The sequence below is a fragment of the Mesocricetus auratus genome, unplaced genomic scaffold (genome assembly GCF_017639785.1).
Source record: "Mesocricetus auratus isolate SY011 unplaced genomic scaffold, BCM_Maur_2.0 Super-Scaffold_100010, whole genome shotgun sequence".
Classification (NCBI taxonomy): domain Eukaryota; kingdom Metazoa; phylum Chordata; class Mammalia; order Rodentia; family Cricetidae; genus Mesocricetus; species Mesocricetus auratus.
This window is the reverse complement of record NW_024429194.1, coordinates 43,727,758-43,747,663: the sequence shown is the minus strand read 5'-3', so window position 1 is coordinate 43,747,663 and position 19,906 is coordinate 43,727,758. Positions and strand designations below refer to the sequence as shown.

The 19,906-nt window shown below is 42.0% G+C and overlaps 1 protein-coding gene across 1 annotated transcript in view; it reads right to left on the bottom strand.

Moving 5' to 3' along the window:
* Klf7 (Kruppel like factor 7) overlaps positions 1-19,906 on the bottom strand; it is an 85,079-nt gene that overhangs the window by 30,446 nt on the left and 34,727 nt on the right. The window contains exon 3 of the mRNA XM_021227419.2: positions 12,068-12,695. Within this exon, the coding sequence (XP_021083078.1) occupies positions 12,068-12,695 (628 nt within the window). The remainder of the gene's footprint in view (positions 1-12,067; positions 12,696-19,906) is intronic.

Genomic DNA, 19,906 nt, shown 5'->3' with positions numbered 1-19,906 from the left:
ACTAAATCCCTCTGGAAAACAGCAGAGCAGCAGGCCCAGACTGGTACCCAGCAGCAACACCAGGAGCAGAAGTAGCCAATTACCCTCCAGAATACAAAGAGGGAGGGGGGAAAATGATGCAGTTACCTAGCAACCAGAAGGAGCAGAAACAGCTGTGTAGCAGGCCCAGGCTGGTACCCAGGCAGAAGAAACAGGATAGCCAATTAGCACACTGTATTTAATGCTGATGTGGTTTCCTAGTAACAAGCTGTACAAGTCTGTCTGTAGAATTCTCTCCCCCACCCCACATTTTCCTCAATCATGCACAGTATTACTATTTGCCCTAATTACTGTTTCTCCTCTGCTTCAAGCAACCATTATTTTGTCCCCAGAGAAATTGGAAGAACTCAGAAAAAAATCTTCTGTAATGACAGTATTTAGTTTCAAATTCAGTTTAGTTGTAAGCCTTGAAACACTAAACAACAACAACAAAGAATGAAGGAAAAGAAAAGCCAGCAATACTCTCTCTGCCTAAACGTCTAAGGAACCTGTGAAACCTTTTCTACATGCAAGTGTTTGCTTTTGAGTGAAACGAAAGTATTTCTAATACCTACTATCATTTGCTATGCTCTGCATCTTCGAAGAGGTTGGATCCTCTGTGTACTTGAATTTATTCGTATTGATTTTCGGATGCTCTCTTGAACACCAGGAACATAAAATGTCTTATTACCTGTATCAGAGAAGGGAGATGTATCTTTTGTTGCTCTTTCTAAAATACCAATACTGGTTTCAACAGGCTCATGAGCAATTGAGAATTCAATATCAGTCATCATTATTTCCATCCTACAAGCTGAGCGCAAGTGAAGGATGCTGTGCATCCCATTTTAAGGAAGCTTCCGTATCCATGTGATCCGTTCATAGCCAAGCAATGAATCCCACTAAGGTGACATCAAACTCCATAAACACACAAAATGAAGACAGAAAACTTTTAAATATGACTTTCCTACAGTTATTCTAAAACATATTTCCTGCTGTACTCAATGTTGATATCCAGTGGAATACACACCATAGTGAACCTTTTCCTTGTATTCCATTCATTAGCAAACATTGGATAGTCCTCTTTTGACAATGGCTTAGATACAAGAACAGCACATAGTCTTTCTTTCAGATTCCCCTGATAGGGAAATGAGGAATCCAGAGAAAGATGCTAGAAAGCCTAACACACCTAACTAGGAAAGAGAGTTGGAAGAGAGCATCCACCTTCTTGGATGCGGCAAAAAGACGGACAGCTTTTATTATCTTTAGTGCATCTGGTGAAATAGGTGAAACTTTTGACCCAATACACTTGGGGATATTTGAAACAAAAGTTCTTGAAAACAGCATGACCACCCTCCTGATTTTCATATATTTAGTGTTCATCACGGTGATAAAACGAGGCTATATTCTGAAGGCAAAACAACAAAAGAAACCCGAGTACATGCTATAATACTAAATGAATGACTTATAACATAAAAGGGATTGAAACTTGAAATGCATTTTACTTTGAAAACACAAACAAAAGAGATCGTATTCAGGATACACTGTGGAAGACAAAGAGGAGAGGATACAGGGGCACAAGAGAAGAGGGCCTACCAAAGAGGCTTGGCCCAGACAGAGCTGACCTAAGCTTGGGAAGGAACGGACAATGGCTAGTTCTTGATCTTCCTTTCTCTAAAGACTAATGGGCTCTAATTCGGGATCAATCCCTAGCCACCTTCCTCCATAAGCCTTAACCGTGCAACAGAATACAGAACAAATCATGGTAAAATTCTTGTCACTGTATGCATTCCTAAGTAACTGGGGGGGCTTGAGCCCCATTGCATAAGCACTGAAGTTCACAGCATTCAGAGTAGTGTCTGAGAACAGGAGCATTTTGAGAACAGGGAATAACTCCCTACCAGCATGTTAAAAAGTCACCACTGTCATTTAGTATAACTGTCATGTCCATACATTATTTGTACATAAGGCTGGCAAGAAGCTCAAAGTCTTAGGAAAAGATAGAGAACCCAGAGAGGATGCAGGGATGGAGTCATTTCTAATACTTCCACCATGTCTCCCAACATGCTTAAAGACTAAAAATTCTCTAATCTCCCACAATTGAGAATTTTTTAAATTAAAAGAAGAAATCATCCTGTTACACTCGGCTACCTGTAAGCCACCAATAATTTTATTCACCAGTCCTGGATTCTAATTTAAGGACGGCTACACAAGCAATTGGAGAGAGGGATGAGCTCTTCGCCTCAGGTATCTGGGTAGGGAATGAAGAAGAAAAGATCTGGGATTTGAGGAAAACAGATTGCCCAGGGCCTTCAATATGCCCTCATTAGGGTAAGGACAGGAACTGCCTGACTGCGAAGGGTAGGACTCTCTCCCTCTGGAGCACAGATTCCCAAGCAATTCCATAGGCTCCTCAGAATGTATGAAAAGCTGGTTTCCCAGTGATACATTGTCAAGGTTTCACCTATAACTTCCACTAGATTAAAATGTAATAAACAGAATGAAACAAACTGACTCGGACAGATAGCGCAGGTTTTCCCTCAAACGTGGAACCTAGACATAAGTATAAACACATATGTGACACGAAAGCAGAGAAACGCAGGGCAGTGGGGAAAAGGTCTAAAAAAAGAATTGGTGAACAACCCAGGGTGATTAGGAGAAGTCATCATGCAGAAGCTAGACAGACAGACACACACACACACACACACACAGATGGAATCAGAAGGGAATATACAGGTACATATTGAACCAGTGAGGGGATAAGAAGGGATGAGGAGAGGGAGGGGAACAATTACTATGAGAATAATATATACATATATTTCCTCCCTCTAAATAAAAACAGTAACTTAAAAAACCCCGCAAGAGCTGAGGGTACAGCTCAATCAGCTAAGTGCATGTTATGCAAACTTATGCCATGAGTTCCATCCTAGTACCCACAGAAAAAGCTGGCTGTAGCGGAATGCACTTCTTCTGGAGAAGAAGACATAGGAAAATGGGGCCTGCTGGCTAGTCAGACTGGTCCAATCAGCCTGCCTCAGGTCAGCGAGAGATCCTGTCTCAAAAACCAAGCTAGACAGTCCTGAAGTTGTCCTTTGACCTCTACACACGTGTACCAGCACCTGTGCACACACATCTCCCCAGACATGTTTTACAAGGGTTTTTTTTCATCTGTGATCCTTTCGCTTTTTAGAAAAGGACCACGTCTAGTTATCTGTTGTCATCCTTTGATTGTTTGTAAGGGTTCACTCTTTTTCCCAATTCAAACATAACCAACTCCATTGTTGCTCAACTTCAGGAGACATTAATCTACTGCCCACTTCCAGCAAGTTCTCCTGAGAGAACCTTTCCTTCAACCTCTATTCCTAACAAAGCTCCATTTTGCTTCCCTCAAACCTGCTGACATCTACACAGGATGACTCTGATCGTTACGGTTATTAATATGCTTCCCATAACAGAAGATGCCCTTCCATCACCAGGCAGTACTCTCTCATGAGAAAAGTTCCCAATGGAACACCGTTATGAAATTGCATTTTAGGCTTTTGTTCCAGAAGAAACATGTTCTCAGAGATGGGGCGAGGAAGAGCTTCTAGTAGAGCAATAAAATGCTGATTAATTTCATGTTTCTTTCTTCTTAGTTCTTTTATTTTAACATACTTATTTACTGTGTGAACACCAATTATCCATTAAAAGGACATCTGGAATAGACGTCCCACAAAGCCTATATTTATTACTATACTATAATGATAAAATTAATGTGCTTATTGTGTATATGCTGAGTTTAAACCATTCTACACAACATGTGTTTAGATAAATTTATCTTCATAAATGTTTAGTGCTTTCATATTACTAGATTATCATGTGGTGAAGTCTAGATTTCTCTGAATCATAAAATTCTTCCATCAATTGTCTCCTACCATCTCATTTCATAATCCTCTTTTCAAGCTCCTGAGCATGACTATTAAATGCCCCCCACCTTGAGAACTGAGCAGTTAACCCTATTCTACTTTCCATCCCAGAATCGAGACCTAAGGAGTTTCTGCCTCAACACATTAGTAGCCATGTGTCTTAGCATCTTAAAGGCCCCTTTAATGTCTTTAAATTGTCCCCATTTCAGCTGCTATTGTGTAAATTCAAAGAAGTCCTATCCAAGGCACTGAGGAAGTTGAAAGTGGGCCAATAGGCCCCCTGCTGTTTGATGCTGAGGTATTTAATTTTATCCTGCTGACATGCCTGACCTTGAATTAGGTCTTCTATTTATATAAATTAGTGTATTATCACATTCCTGTCATTTAAAAACATGAACAGCATCACTAAACACCCATCCATAAAGGGAAAAGTGACTTCTTAGTCGGGAACTCTTTCATGCGGCCTCCTCCTATAGATAAAAGCCTTGGTTCTCATTCAGTGCCCTTTCTCCCTTAAGATTCCTCGGAATGGCCATCCCTCCTCTCTGATGGTCATTCAGTGGCATGGGGGCTCTGACCTGGCCGCAATGTGACAGTTAATCTTGATCATCAACTTCACAGGATTTAGAGTTAGTTGTCTTAGGGTGAAAACCCTCCAGTAAGTCTGAGAGGGCATTTTCTAGATGTTCAGTTCAACAGGTAGGACGACCCACTCGAAACACGGGCAGCACCACTCCATGATCTGGAGTGCCGGACCGAATAAGAAGGAGTACAAAAATCCAAATTCATTTCTCTCTACTTCTTACAGTAGAGAGATCAGATCAACCATCTTACCTGCGTGCCACCATCTTCCAGCCATGATGGGCTGTACCCAGAACTATGAGCCAAAATATATTCTTCCCTCCTTAAACTGTCAGGTGTTTTGTCACAGCAACAATGACATTAAGTAATGTCAGCAATTAATGGTCATTTGAAGGACAAATAAAGGAAGCAAGTCAACCTATTACAAAGGATGAAAACCCATAAGATAGGAAGGAGATCTAGGTCAAATTGTAATCTGCCAGTAGGAGGATAACATAGCCTAGGCTAAGTCATTTTTATCTCTTTGAATCTCAGTTTCCCCATGTGTAATATTTCTTGCCCTTTCTAATCTGAAGGGATCAAATCCCTGTTTTAGTAGCCATGATAGGCTAACATGTGCTCGCCTGCCCCTGCCCCCCTGTCCTATTTACTAGGAGTTCAGATAGCCTCATGGCCAGGAACCAATCAGAAGTTAGCTGGCGGGGCTGCTGTACTTTACTGCTCTGGGTGTGCTTTATGTATAAATGTAGAGCATAGCAACTGCCCTGGGAGGGGCTATAGGCCATAACAACCAGTTGACCAATCAACACAGGACAGATAGTCCAAGTCCGGAAGTGCACCAATCCTCAGACTGTTGTGTACCCCTAGAAACTCCCCTTACACTACGCAACTCCCCCTCCCCCACCTCATGGCTTCTTGGGGTCCTTCTCCAGCCATCCGCCTCGAAGGGCCCAAGCTAATGGGGTTAGTTCATTAAACAACAATAAAAGACTCTTTGCTTTCGCATGGAAATGGGTCTCTTGGTGATTTGGGGATTTCAGAATTTGGGCACAACAATTCCACCTGGTTAATATTTGCCATTTTAACAAATATCTGATTATCTGCAAGCAAGTCTCTCCTCAATCCTAAGGCTGATGATGGCAATGATCATAATAATAGTAGCTGGCTTAGCTGTTTGCTTGTTCTGAGTCCCAGGTGATTAAAGAGAAGTATATTTAAGGTGCTCCTAACTTGTAACTATTTAAAGACATTTTCATTGTCCATCTATATTTAAACTGTGTTTTCCATTTGCTCATAAAAACAGATTATAACTAGGGTGGTGGTGGCATGTGCATTTAATCCTGGTACTTGTGAGTTCAAGGCCAACCTGGTCTACAAAGAGAGTTCCAGGACATTATACAGAGAAACCCTGTTTTGAAAAGCAAAACAACAACAAAAATAGATAATGAAAAAGAAATCCTACTTCCCTCTGTCATTAGTTTGAGCATGGAGGTTAAAACCTCAGACCTGAGCACTGTTCCTTGATTCAAATCCTTGTCTGCCATCTGGGAGCTGTGTGATGCTGAGAGTCATCTCATTTCCTCATATGTAACACAAGACAGGTTCCATGCCACTTAACATGAGAACTGAAGGGATCGCATGGGTAAGGGATGTAAACAATGCCTGGCATACAGCGGAACTTTTAAAGTATCTGTTGGACAAGTTAAATAAACAAACTACATTCAAATTTTCAAAACTTTCACTATGTGTACTTTATAATCACTTCTGCTTATCTCCCTGAACACCCACACTTGTCCCTTTGTTTGAAGTATTTTCATTCATCATTTCGTTTGAAAATAATCTATATCACCTCCTGATTACAACTAAAATTGCCCCAATGCAGACTGAAATGCTAAAGCAAACTTCACACTTGTATTCCATGAGCTGGAAAGTGAACCATTACACTCTTCAATATAAAACCTATGCCTTCAGCACCCACCCCACAGAAAGAGTTCTCTAAGCATCACCCACGAGAGCAGGCTCCTGCCTATCTCCCCCTGGGGTGACCCAGAACCTAGGATTTAATTGCTGACCTGTGTCCTGCCTTTGTCCACTATTATGAATGTGGACATGCTTTTCTACGAATCGCTAAAGAAGAAAGGCCTTGTGGTGTACACAGCACCATTTGTATACAGCCATCTTTCTTCTGGGAAGACATCAAGAAGAAATGGGGAAAACAGCTTTGTCTCTGTGCAGAAGGTGCTGACACCCTAAGAAAGGGTGTGTGCTTCTGAAAATGAGAGATTTCCTTAAACACTGAAAGTGAAGGGTCTCCTGGTATCAAAATGGAAGGGTAATTCAGCTAGCTGTAGGCAGATGGATGGAGAAAGCTATGATCATAGCAAGCTGATGATTGAGAAAGACTATTGCCCAGATTGGTGGGGGCTGGGGGGAGACTGACAATGGTGTGAAATGGCAGGACTGCTGAAAACGTGAATAAAGCACATGCCAACTCACACACACTTCCCTCACTCGACCCTCTCCTCAATGTTCTCGTCATCCAGTTTCGGCCTTACCTTACCTCTCCACCCTGGATCCCCCATCCCTAATTTCTCCTATGAACAGTATTTGCACCCAAGTTACCAACCTAAACATCTGTTACAATTGGAAAAAAAAGACAGGAAGGAAAAACAAAACCAACTAACCAACCAAGCAAACAAAAATACCCTTTGCTTGATATCCTATGGGCCTAAAAGTTTGCAGGATTCAGTGTCTTCAAAAACAGCCACAGAAGAAAAAAAATGCTTATCTTTTCCAGCCTAGTAAAACCCATCTATATAAAGACTACATGAATAACATTTTAAAAATTCCTCAATGAGAGCAAATCCACATCACCAACAATGTATTGTCTTTATGTGAGGAGACAGAGGCTCACACATTTTATTTCATTTCATTTTGCAACTGTGTCTCCTTTGCAACATATTACCATATGAAAGAGATATGGAAAATATAATTCTAGAGAATAAAATGCCAGTCTCTCTCCTTTCTCTGGAATCCTTTCCTTATGGCCTTTCCTTTTCTATGCCCAAAAGCCAGAAAAATACGAACTATTTCCACCGACTTGAAGCGAACCATATCCTTGAATGGCCGGCCTGGATCCATCCATAGTCCACTTTTAAAATATTCATCTCATCATTTGGTCAGCGCTCTGCCTATTGCACTCTTTTTCTCAGTGAGGAGACCGTTTCCCACCCAGTTTTCACTACCGTATACCTTTGCCCTGAAGCTTTCACCAGCCCCTTCCCTTAATATGGAGGCACTTAGTCTGATTTTACCCTTCGTGCTTTTTTCACTATTCTTAGTTCATCTACACCACATAAATTATCGCCTTCATTTTCAGTTCCCCATGTGCCCCATTCACACCAGCTCCAAATAAATACTTCTGATTCCCATCCATTTAATCCAAATTAATTCATATGCCCTCTCCCATCCTCCACCCCTCTCCGCCCTGCCCTTCCTTTGCATCTATTTCTCTTTCTCACAGCACCTACTCCTCTTCTTCTAGCCAAGCTCGTCTTCCAGGACAGTTTAGATGTAGCACACTTCTGAGGATGCATGGTGACTGCTTCTTTTGCTGTTTGAGGAAACCCCTATTCTACATCCTGCTAATTTCCCTGGGCTAGAGCTTGCAGGGCCAGTTTAACCCTGCATCCTGGTGTCCAACAAGCACTGTACCTCCCCACCACGGAGCAGCCGCTGGAGTCACTTGACTGCATGTTGAATATCCTTCCAAAATGTCTGGGTGCAGAAGTGTCCCAAACTTTGTACTCTCTGATCTTGGAATACACGCACACACATAATGAGAAACCTTGGGTTCAAAAACAAGTTACTGATGTCTCATAATAGACATCTTATACACATAGCATGAAGGTAATACTTTACATTATGGTTAGTTTAACTGCATTTTATACCATGGTTTGTGTAAAAAGTCAGGTGTGGAGTTGTGTACTTGTGGTGTCAAATGGGGATCTCAAAAAATTGCAGAGGGTCTGCACAGATGACTCAAGTGGGTCAAACACTTTCCACATAAGCATGAGGATCTGGATTCGGATCCTCAGCATTCACATTAAAAAGAAAATCAGTGAAATGATTCTTAATGATGCTGTGCTATACACATATATCAGTGCCTCGTCCAGTAGTCATCAGAGAGTTTTCTCTAGCAACAAATAGAAGAGGATGCAGGCACCCACAGCCAGAGACAGTCTAAATAAGAGATCTCCATAGTGCCTCTCCCCTCAGAGCTTAGGGGACCCTGAGGAAGAAGAAGAAAGATTGTAGGAGCCACAGGGGCTAGAGGACACCATGAGAACATAGTCTGCAGAATCAACTAAGAAGGACTCACAGGGGTTCTCAGAGATAGAAGCAGCAAGCACAGTGCTTGCATGAGTCTGCCCCAGATCCCCTTCATGTATGTTATCACTATTAGCTTGGTGTTTTTGTGGCACTCTTAACAGTGGGAGCTGGTATGTCTCTGACTCTTTTACCTGCTCTTGGGACTCTTTTCCTCCTATTGTGTTGCCTTGTTGAGACTCAATGTGAGTGGTTTTGCCTTGTCTTATTGTATCTTGTTTTGTTGTGTTTGGTTGTTGTCTCCCTGAGGCCTGCTCCTTTCTGAAGGGAAACAAAGGGGGAATGGATCTGAGAGAGGGGAGGTAGGGGGAGGATGGGAGGAGTGGAGGGACAGGAAACTTTGACCAGGATATATAGTATGAGAAAAGAACCAATTTTCAATAAATGAGTAAATAGAAAAATGATAGATAAATGTTAGATAGATAGATAGATAGATAGATAGATAGATAGATAGATAGATAGATAGATAGATAGGTGTGGTCTGTAATCTCAGAGCTGGAGAAGTGGAGACAGAAGGATCCTGAGTGTTTCACTGGCCAGCCAGTCTAGCCAAACAGTGAGTTCCATGTTCAGTAAGAGACCTTTTCTCAAAAACGAAGGGGGAGAAAAGATTGAGGGAGGCACTGAATGCTGACTTCTGGCCTCCACAGGCATGTGTGTGTACACACCCACAACCCCCACAAACACATATTCATACACACCCGATAAGAGTTTTGGAGTTTGGAACATTTGGAATTTGTGATTAAGGACACTCAACCTTTCTTTAGTTCTAGCTAACTGATTCCTTTCACTCATTTATCACTAACCAATGTCAAGACCAAGAGTCATTACCCAAATCACCACAATAGTAATAATAATAACAAAACGACTCCACTGCTATTGTTAATGAGCTATGACTGTCTGCCAAGTAGACAGCTCACTCAATCTTGGAAGCTAACTATGATGTGGATGTATTTATCCTTCATAGATGAGGAGATGGAAACTCAGAGTAGACAATCTGTACAGGTCATAAAGCTAGGAAGTAGTGAGGCAGAACTCAAACCCTAGTGGACTTGACGATACTGCCCTGCTTAACTGCTAGTCAATACTGCCTTTCTCCTACTGCACACTGACTGATTCAGTACATTTCCTGTGGTGAGGGATCTTGGCACTTAAATCCATCACAAAGCAAGTGGTTGCAGGTGTTATGCATAGGAAGTTTCACCTTGGTACTCATTCTGAGTAGCCATTTTCAAAGAACAAATCCCCAAATATTGCATCAGTCGTCACAGTTACCCTTTGGGCACCTCTGCTGGGGTAGTAGAGTGGAAAGAAAGAAGAAAGTGTCCCAAACTCTCCCCCAACTCTGTTCCTCAGAGCTGCCCAGCTTCTTTCTATCCAAGAGGTAGAAGCCTGGTTAGTGTCCGATGTTCCGGAAGACAGCTATCTACAAGCATGCATTTCACAACCCTGCATATCTCAACATTCTCGATTCACTCTGCTTTCTTTGGTTTCCTTGAGGCACAGAAGGAGTGAGTTTAGCTCTGTAGCCTGGGGTTACTGGAGAATCTTGTCATTACTTTCTTCTCTGACTCAATGAAGGAAGAAATAAAAATTAAAATGATTTCAAACAGTCTCAAGACAGGGACTGACAACAGAAGGAGACATTGACTTTAGAGCCTGGAACTGGAGAACTTGAGGGACATCTGAAGCTGGGCCATGAAAGGATATGTTAGGGAGACCATTCCACAAAGCTAGCTTTCACATAGTGCTCTCAGCTTAGTCCTATGGATGTATGCCTAAGTCAGGACGCAGCCGCGATGCTAGTCCTCCTCACCGCATGGGAGTACCACTGGGGTTCAAACTGGTGGCTTCTCCTCACACAGTACACATTTTCCTTCAGAAAAACTGTATATGGTCACACAAAGACATCCCAGTCTACTTAACCATCAGAGCTGAGAGAGACCTTGGAGCAATATTGTGTTGGGTAGCTTGGTTGTGTTGTTAGACAAGATCTTACTATACAGCCCTGACTAGGCCGGTACTCATTTATCTAGACCAGATTAGCCTAGAACTCACAGAGGTCCACTTGTCTCTGCCTCCTGAGTGCTGGGACTGAAAGGCCTGCACCATCATATCTGGCCCCAGGCACTACTCTTACCTCACAGGCCACCAGCTACTTTACCCTGAGAACATTCTTGTTTTCTCTGATACCTTTGGGGATTCTCCCTAAGCAGCACACAAGAACCATACAAGTGATGTGCTGTTAGCCACCGACTTACAAACCACCAATTCCAGTAATTGCTCCTCGTGGCACTTTAGCAGACCAAGAAGAGACATTGCCTTCAGCTCCAACCCCAAAACAACAACAACAACAACAAAACCAGACAGTCTTAAGGAAAATGACAATCACCCTCTTTTCTGTGTGAACCCCTCACTTCCAAATGAGCCCACTGCCCCAAAGACCAATATGATTCCTTGGGATCAGCACAGAAACCTTGAGTGAAATATACTGTCCCCTCCCCCACCCACCACCCTTCCCACACACAGAGCCATGTAATCACTTTAGCAACTTCTCGGTAACAAGCTCATTAAAAAGCAATTCTGCCATCTCTCCATAAAGCACGCGCCAGAGAACAATGCAAAAGAGGAGATGCCAATTAATTATAGGATGATCACATCTAATGAACTCTGAAACCCTCCTGCTGTTGGTGACTTTGATAAAAAATCAGGGAGGCTGGGAAAAGAGTGACTAGGGACACCCTGGCTACCTTGTGTAACTGTGGATGCTTTGAACTGTACCTCTTCAACTTCTAATGTGGATCAAATCTGCAGAGCCACACTCACAGAACAACAGCAAACGCCAGTGTGGAGGGACTGGGAATGCCACACGTGTCTGTGCATCGCACCACCAGAGCTGCCTTACTTTAGCCTCAGAACTGCCTGGTTTTCTGCTGGGGCTGGCCTTGCCTCTGAAACCAGCTCCCCTCAGACAGGCAGTGGAAAACCAAGTCCTGTTCCGGGAGAACCTGAGACCCTAGTGTCAGAAGTGAGTCCTTCACTTCCCTTGCCAGCCCTCCTGCCCCTCTGTGCCTTCCTGGTGAGCATGAAGACAACCTCTTATATGAGAAGCCATCCCACCACAAGGAGAATGCGCAAAAGAGGAAGAAAGACCTGCGGCCTACTTGTACCACTACCTGTGTGAGTCCTCTGGTGAGCCTTTAAGTGGGAGCTTTTTGTATAAACTTTCCGACACCCGTTAAACTGGCAGCGGTGGACCCTCTTCTTGTTTTCAGGGCATGTGTCAGCCCCTACCCCTCCTTGCTCACTGTCGCTCTGTCCACTCTTAACTGCTCCAGCTGGTGTCACGGCTGCCGCTGCCGCCACCCCTCCCACCTTCACTGAGCTGAGGGAAGCCTTCTTGGCCACCAGTTTCAACGTCACTGTGCCATCCACGGCTGAGAGAGTCTGTGAGGTTTTGACCAGATGGCGGCTGAGCTCAGGGGATGAGGGGGGCGTTAATGAGGTCACTGCGTTGAGCTGGGCCTGGTTGACGGCTGTGTAGCTGTCTAGAGAAGAGCTGGTTGGCTGGAGGCTGAGGCAGGTCTCAGATAGCAACTTGTCCCGAGAGAGCAAAATGTCCACTGCAGAGCTCTTCTCACAGATGGTGGCTTCCACTGGGAGCAGCAGGGGGTCTAAGCGCCGGAAGCTTTCCTCAATGCACGGGGGAGGAGAGGCGTGCAGGAAGCAGTCCAAGTCCTCTCCAAAGGTCTCAGAGATCCGTCGGGGTTCTGTCTGGAGGTAGCGTTCCAACTCAAGGCATGTCTGTGGGGGAAGAAAGAAGAGAAGTGACCATCAGAGGCAAAGGACACCCGGAGTCAAATGCGAATGGATAAAGGCTTTCATGGCCAATGTCTGAAAATGCTCTTGCCTAGCAGTCTGATGCCTTAGTATTTACTCTTTGAGTACTTCTGAAGTGTTCGGAAGGGCCACATGGATGACTTCAGCTACCGTAGTAGACAGAACACTGGAGCCCCAGAGGACTATCTTACGCCTGCAAAATCCATAAACCCTCAACACCCAAATCACAGTCTCATTCGTTTCCATAAATTCAGCAGTTAGGATTTGCCAAGGAAGCAAGATGGAAATAGAATCAAAGATTGCTCATGGTACCAACTTTGGTGTTCAAGACAGACTTGAACAAGTTACAAAGCTAAGTCAACTTTCCAAATTGATCTGCACAGAAACCCATGTGTAATCAGAGGCGGGTTCTATATCCACAAGGAATGGATATTATTCCACAGAATGCCTATTATAAAATCTTGGAGACATAAGACAAAACCTCTACTGTCCATAGTACATTATAACAAATGCAATTGCACTCCACCGTGTGGCAAGAGGCATGATGCGATCCAATTTGACTGCATGTCATCTGACTATCCAGTAAAAATAATTTCCAAGACAGCACTTAAGGTAGTAGGTGTGGTGATGCATACTTTTAATTCCAGCACTCAGGAATCAGAGGCAGTCAGACCTCTGAGTCCCTGGCCAGCCTGGCCTTGGTAGTGAGTGAAAGACCTATGAAAGTTAGAAGATTATAAAGCATAGCATAAAAACTTTCAAGTGGTAAATAGGTGCCCAAAATTTTAGTTTTAGCAAATCTTAAACCAAAGTGCTCCAAAGTCCTTGCATGATGGTATGAGCACTTTTATGGCAAAAATAAGTTTGTATTTCAAAGTTCTCCCCAATTTTACTCCTCCAAACTCTTCTGTGAAATGACATTGCTGACTTGTACACTCACCTCACTTCTGCTCTGTCTCCTAAAGGCTTCAAAAGAGAAATGCTAGTGGCAACTCAAATGTGACTCCTTCCAAATTTACTGTCTTCATAGCAGTTCTATTCAACCAGTGTTCTGGCTGTAGGAACTTATTCTGTTCAGAACATATTCTGATGACAATACCTAGTCATGTTGTGTCTGTCACGGATTTTACTTTGGTAACATTTAAACCAACTGGTGTTTAGTCAGACCAGGTAAGTCTCTGTATTTCTGAATAAGAAACAGATTTACAACTAAAAATCAGCTTTGGGCTTCACAGCTGGTGTTTAATGCAAAGAACTAATAAATGGTTGCCATAGTCATTCAACATTCCCATTACAAGTATTCATACAACTACCATGCTTGAAGCAAGGCTCGGGGATTTATAGGATACAGGATGTGGTCATAAGATCTCTGTGATGTAGGTACAGAGTAACCAGTCATGAGAGAAAAGTGGCACAAATTCACAAAGTAAGTGTGTCTTTAAGTGCCTGAGGGATCAGTCAGGAAGGAATCTTCACTGTCTGAGGTGGGGTGCTCATCAAGGAAGGCTTACCTGAAAACTAAGTTTTGGTGCTTTACTTGCCAACCAAATAGGTATCTGGCTCAATTCTTCCAGGTATTTCACATTAGAAATGAATAACCCAATGCTCCCATCTTCTCCGGTCTAGAATTTGCATTAACCCCCCCCGGACCCCTTCCTGAATTCTATATCTGAACATTTCCCTCCTTTCTTTCTCCACCTGATTGCAATGGATTATCACCTTCTTTCCATTGTTGAAGCCCTCAGTCATCTCTCTAGTGGAGTCACTTCTGTGTTATAAAATCCTAATCTTGAAACTGTTAAGCTCCTCCTTCTCCATTTACACCGTTTTCCATCAAGTACTGTGCTGGGAACCCAACAAGTACACGATATTTATCAAAGATGCAACTACTATTGCTTTGGCCGTTCTCTCTCTTGCACATTTGAAAAGTCAGCTACCCCATCCTTCACACCTAGTGAAGATTAAAGTCCAAAACAAACAGAAAACCTGGAACATAACTGCATAATTCCCCTACTCTCACGCATTTGTCATCAAAAATCTATTTGCTTCTCTTACCTCTCCGGCACCTTCATGTAGATGTTTTCCTAGTATGCTCATTATTTTATAGTTGTTTCAGAAGAAGAACCCAGCATTACTGGGAGCAAGTAAAAGGCATGTTAACGTCCAGATATTTGGAGATTTTTTCTAGATATCTATTACTGTTTCTTGGTTTTATTTCTTTATAGATATCAAGCCTTTTAAATTTACTGAGGTTTACATTACAGCCCAGAGTACGGCTCATCTTGCTGAGGCAGGCAGTTCTAGAAATGACCACTAAAACATGGCTTTGAGTATACAATCAGATTGCTTCTTGCCCTTTTGCCCAAAGAGGAGAACTAGAGTTTTAAGACTCAGATATGTTCCAAGCAAAAATCAGCTGCGTCATGGATTATTGCCTATCCGGCGGGTGGTTAGTTCTCTGTCTCCTGTGTAAGGATTAATGTCGTCACACACCTAGTTGCTGTGTCTACAGATGGTGCTTTACTATACCCTATCTATTTATATAGTTTGCAATTCAAAGATGTGAAATAAATGGATTGCCATGAAGCTCAGATCCCTTCATACTGTAAGTTCTGAGAAGCTGGAATATGTTAACCACATTTAGATACTATTGTAAAAGGATATTAAAAAATAGTGCTCCCAGTATGCCAGGCTTTGCCTCCTGGGAGTCTTTACACTAGGAACATAGAAATGTCAACATCTCTAAAATCTGAGCTACTTCAGAAAGGCTGTAATTTGGAGGGTATCTTCCATTGAGTGTCAATCAGAAGGTGCAGAAAACCCCATGAAGTCAGTACGGAGGGATTTCTATCTTGAGAAATCCATTCTCTGTAATTACTCTTAAAAACAAGAGATAAAAGACATGTTTTCAGTCAGAACCTAGGATATGGAGTTTAAAGAATTTATTTTCAAGAGTATAGAAACTAAAATGCTATGAGTACACAGAATGTTATGATGAGATTATATCCAAGACAGAGTTGATTTGCAATGTCATTTTTAATATCTATAACACTGCCTTACCAATGCTTTCAATGTTTAATCAGAAATTAGTCACTACTGTGTGCCCATACATTTTAATATATGTTTAATATATATATACAGATCCATATAGAAATAAATGTGTATATGATGTACAAGTATACACACTAGTATCATCTAACTCTTTCCACTAGGAATGCTTAAAGGTAAAGATACCCCAATAGCAATGGCACAAGGGCTTTGGTTACTAAATATGATAATCCAACAAAGAGAGGCAGGGCTCACTAGGAAAAAACACTTGTTTCATAGACTGGGATAAATTTGTACGCCAAGCCTAGAAGATCCTGTGATACCAGAAGACAAAGAAACATAAAGGACTGCTCATAAGGGAAGTTGGGTGCAGTAAAGACATCATACTTCTAACTTACAGAAGTCTTCAGTAGTCAGATCTGGACAAGGAGAAGGAATTTGATTATGATAATGGATTATAACCCAAATAAATTAAAACACCACACTACTATAAAAATGATAAATAATTGGAGGGAAAAGATCAGTTTTTCCTTATATAAAATTACAATTTATACTGAGAAATGTTGACAGTAATAAAAAACCAACATGAGGCAAACAACAAAGCAATAAAGATACAAAGTAAGACTAATCAAGGAAGGCTCAAGTGAGAGATGAAAACAGAAGAAACAAGGTATTTGTTCTGTCAAAGTATCTCCTAACCAGATGCTAAATCCAAAGACAAAAATCATTACTTCTCAGTGGGGAAAGTTGGCAGATACCACTTGAACCATTCATTGTTCATAGTTACAATACTAGTGACAAGTCATATTAATAACATGCACCCCTGTATGATATGCTCAATGGAGCACTACATTATTCTGTGGTATACCAAAGATACATAGACTCAATCTAATTATGACAAAGCATCAGACAAACCCAAACAGAATCCATTACAAAACAACTGGCCAGTTACAAATGTCATGGACACAAACTATAAAGCAAGGTTGAAAAGTTGTTATAAAGAGACAATATGATATGACATTTAAATACAATGGATCTTATACTAATACGATATTGGGAAAATAATGCAATTCAAATAAAGTACATAAATTAGCTAATAGTATTTTTCCCAATGATAATTTCCCGGCAATGATAATTATACTATAGTTAGATATATTGGAGGGACAGGGGAGAATAAAATAAACATCAGCAAGCTAGTAATATCTCTAGGCTATACATTTGAATAGCCACCAAACTCTGAGTCTGGGTCAGCAGATGTCATTTTAATGACACAAATTATTCCCGTCTGCTACCTCACCTTGGTGACAGAAGCTTCTCGCAGCCGAACTAACAACACAACTTAAGGCTTGATCCCTTGCATCAGCCTGAATCCTGAACAAACCATTAATTTTGGCAAAGGGGAAGAATGTTCCCAAGTGCTAAGTGATTTTCTTATGTATTTAAGAATCACAGATGAGCTCCGTGAAGACTATGATATCCCAATTTGGAGATGCATGGCTTCTTCGCTCATTCTTCTAATAAATATCACCCGAAGATGCCTCTGAAACACTCATCCTAAAAGCTCCTTCATGACTCGCTTCATGTTTTCACTGCCTTTTGCTCATTGAAACAAGCTTGTTAAAGGTAATAATCCAAGACCTGTCTTTAGAGAAAGCCAGAGAGAGAGAGAGAGAGAGAGAGAGAGAGAGAGAGAGAGAGAGAGAGAGAGAGAGAGGGAGGGAGGGAGGGAGGGAGGGAGGGAGGGAGGGAGGGAGGGAGGGAGGGAGGGAGAGAAAGGGGGAGAGAAAGAGAGGAAGGACGGGCTGGTGAAATGGCTCCTGGGGGAAGGTGCCCTTCCTGATGATCTGATTTCTGAGTTTGATTCCTAGAACCCATGGGTGGAAGGAGTGAACTGATCTCCACATGGGCACCTTGACACAAATCTTCCTTCTCTGTCTCTCTTTCATACCATACAAATAAATAAATGATAAAGACAGATCATTTTTAAAATACTTCAAACCTACTACTGCCATACTCTCTACTTCTTTTTTTAAAAGATTTATTTATTTATTATGTATACAGTGTTCTGCCTGCATGTATTCCTATGCACTAGATCTCATTACAAATGGTTGTGAGTCACCCTGTGGTTGCTGCGAACTGAACTCAGATCCTCTGGAAGAGCAGTCAGTGCTCTTAACCACTGAGCCATCTCTCCAGGCCCCATACCCTCTACTTCTATGACAAGTTCCAGAAACCAAAGTTGAAGGAGAATAAGACAATTCCAGTCTTGCAGCACACAAATCTATCAAAACCCCTCTCCCATTGGCAGTAAACAGTTACTGTCATGGTTTCAAGAGAAATGTAAAACACTTTGTTGTACGATGCCAAAGTCACCAAATGGCTTTTGTTCTACTCATGCCCATTGTATCACAAATTACACCAAACCTACCATTCCGGAGGGTAAACGGCTACCATCTCCCAAGGCACCTCCCTGAAGGGTTTTTCTCACTCATTTTTCCTCTTTCCTTTCCCTCAAGTCCACTTGCTTGACGAAATCTTTCACCTTCCCTCCCAATAATCGTTCTTAACTCCAATCTCAGCATGGAGTCTATCTCCCACAGGAAGCCCTGGTCTACAAAACATGGTGCTGAGAAAATGTGCTGATTGCCAAATGTTGAAAGACACTCCTCCCCAAGCCTGGGCAATGAAACATATCTGCAGAATGAATCAAAGCGTGGACAGATTGGCGGGATGTCTGGATGCTTAAGATTATGATCTTAAAAGCTAGAAGTACAAGCTCTAGCCTAGGCTCCCCGGGTCCACCCCCTTTAAAACCTTTTAAGGCACAAAAGTTTTATTTTTTATTTCAGTTTGAACACAAGACAAAGCTATAGGTAAAGTATTTTTGATACTATTTAATAACTGTAGCATAACAAGTAATCTGGAGTCTCTGGCTCTATGTGCATTCAAGTTAGCAAGTTGAATTTAAAAAATCAGAGGAAAGTGAATTGCATTTTGCTAATGATTTTTTTCTGGAATAATGCAAAGTCAAAGAAATAAAAGGTCAGTAATCAATACCTAATTTGCTAATCAATCAATGGTCATTTGTGGTCCTTTTGACAGTTGTCCTTTATCACAATCTTCCTACTGGTCCCACCTAAAAGGGTCAAGAGTTAAATCTACACAGAGATAAGACAATTTTAGGAAAACCATACAGATGCAAAAATAAGGAGAAATGCGACCTGCCAGTTTTTGAGACCTGCAGAGCTGTATGTGCTTCCTGTCAGATCAACTCCTGGCAAGGAAGGGGTGAACTTTTGTTCCAAGCAAGAATGTTCACCCAGGTAATTACACACAGGTGAACTGCACTTGGCTGCCCATGGGAACCTCTTTCTGCCAATTAATATATGCGGTTTCACCACGTGCTATTAACCATGGTGCCACAGTCCCCAAAGAGGCTCACAGAGAGAAAGAGGGGAACCAACCTCTTGCTTTCTCCAGGGAGGACCCTAAAGCTCACACTGTGTGTGTGTGTGTGGTTTAAAATCTTCAGGCACATCCCAGAATGGAAATTCAGCATGATACCAAACAAGCTACTGATGGAGGGGAAATCAGGGTCTTGTAGACATTTTCTAAAACATTCCTCCTGGAGACTGGGTGGATGTGTTTATATTTCAACTTTTTAGCAAAAAAGAAGGAGGAGGAGGAGGAAGAAGAGAAGGAAGAGGAAGAGGTGGAGGAGGAGGAGGAGGGCTCATCCAACTCTTGTAAACAACAAAAATATTTACAAAGATTGATATGGATAGGAACTTCATGGCTTTGTTCTCTTCAAAGAACGACAGGATCATATATGTTGACATAATCCTACTCTTAAAATTAGGTCAGAATTGGAAGACAGAAAAGGAACCTGAGAAATTTGGTACCATTTTTGTCGGTGGTTAGATGAGAAAAACAACCACTGACAAACCCAGAAGCCTGTGGGAGAGCTTCAGCTTCCAAGCACTTGGATTCATTTGGAAGTCAGTTGAGAATGAGCACAGCCACACTGAGCATGCTTCAGGACAGAAAATGCATATGAACCAGCGTCACTAATCCACCTCCTACAGATTAGAAAGTCAGTCCCAAGACACCTTTTCTTGATTTTTATC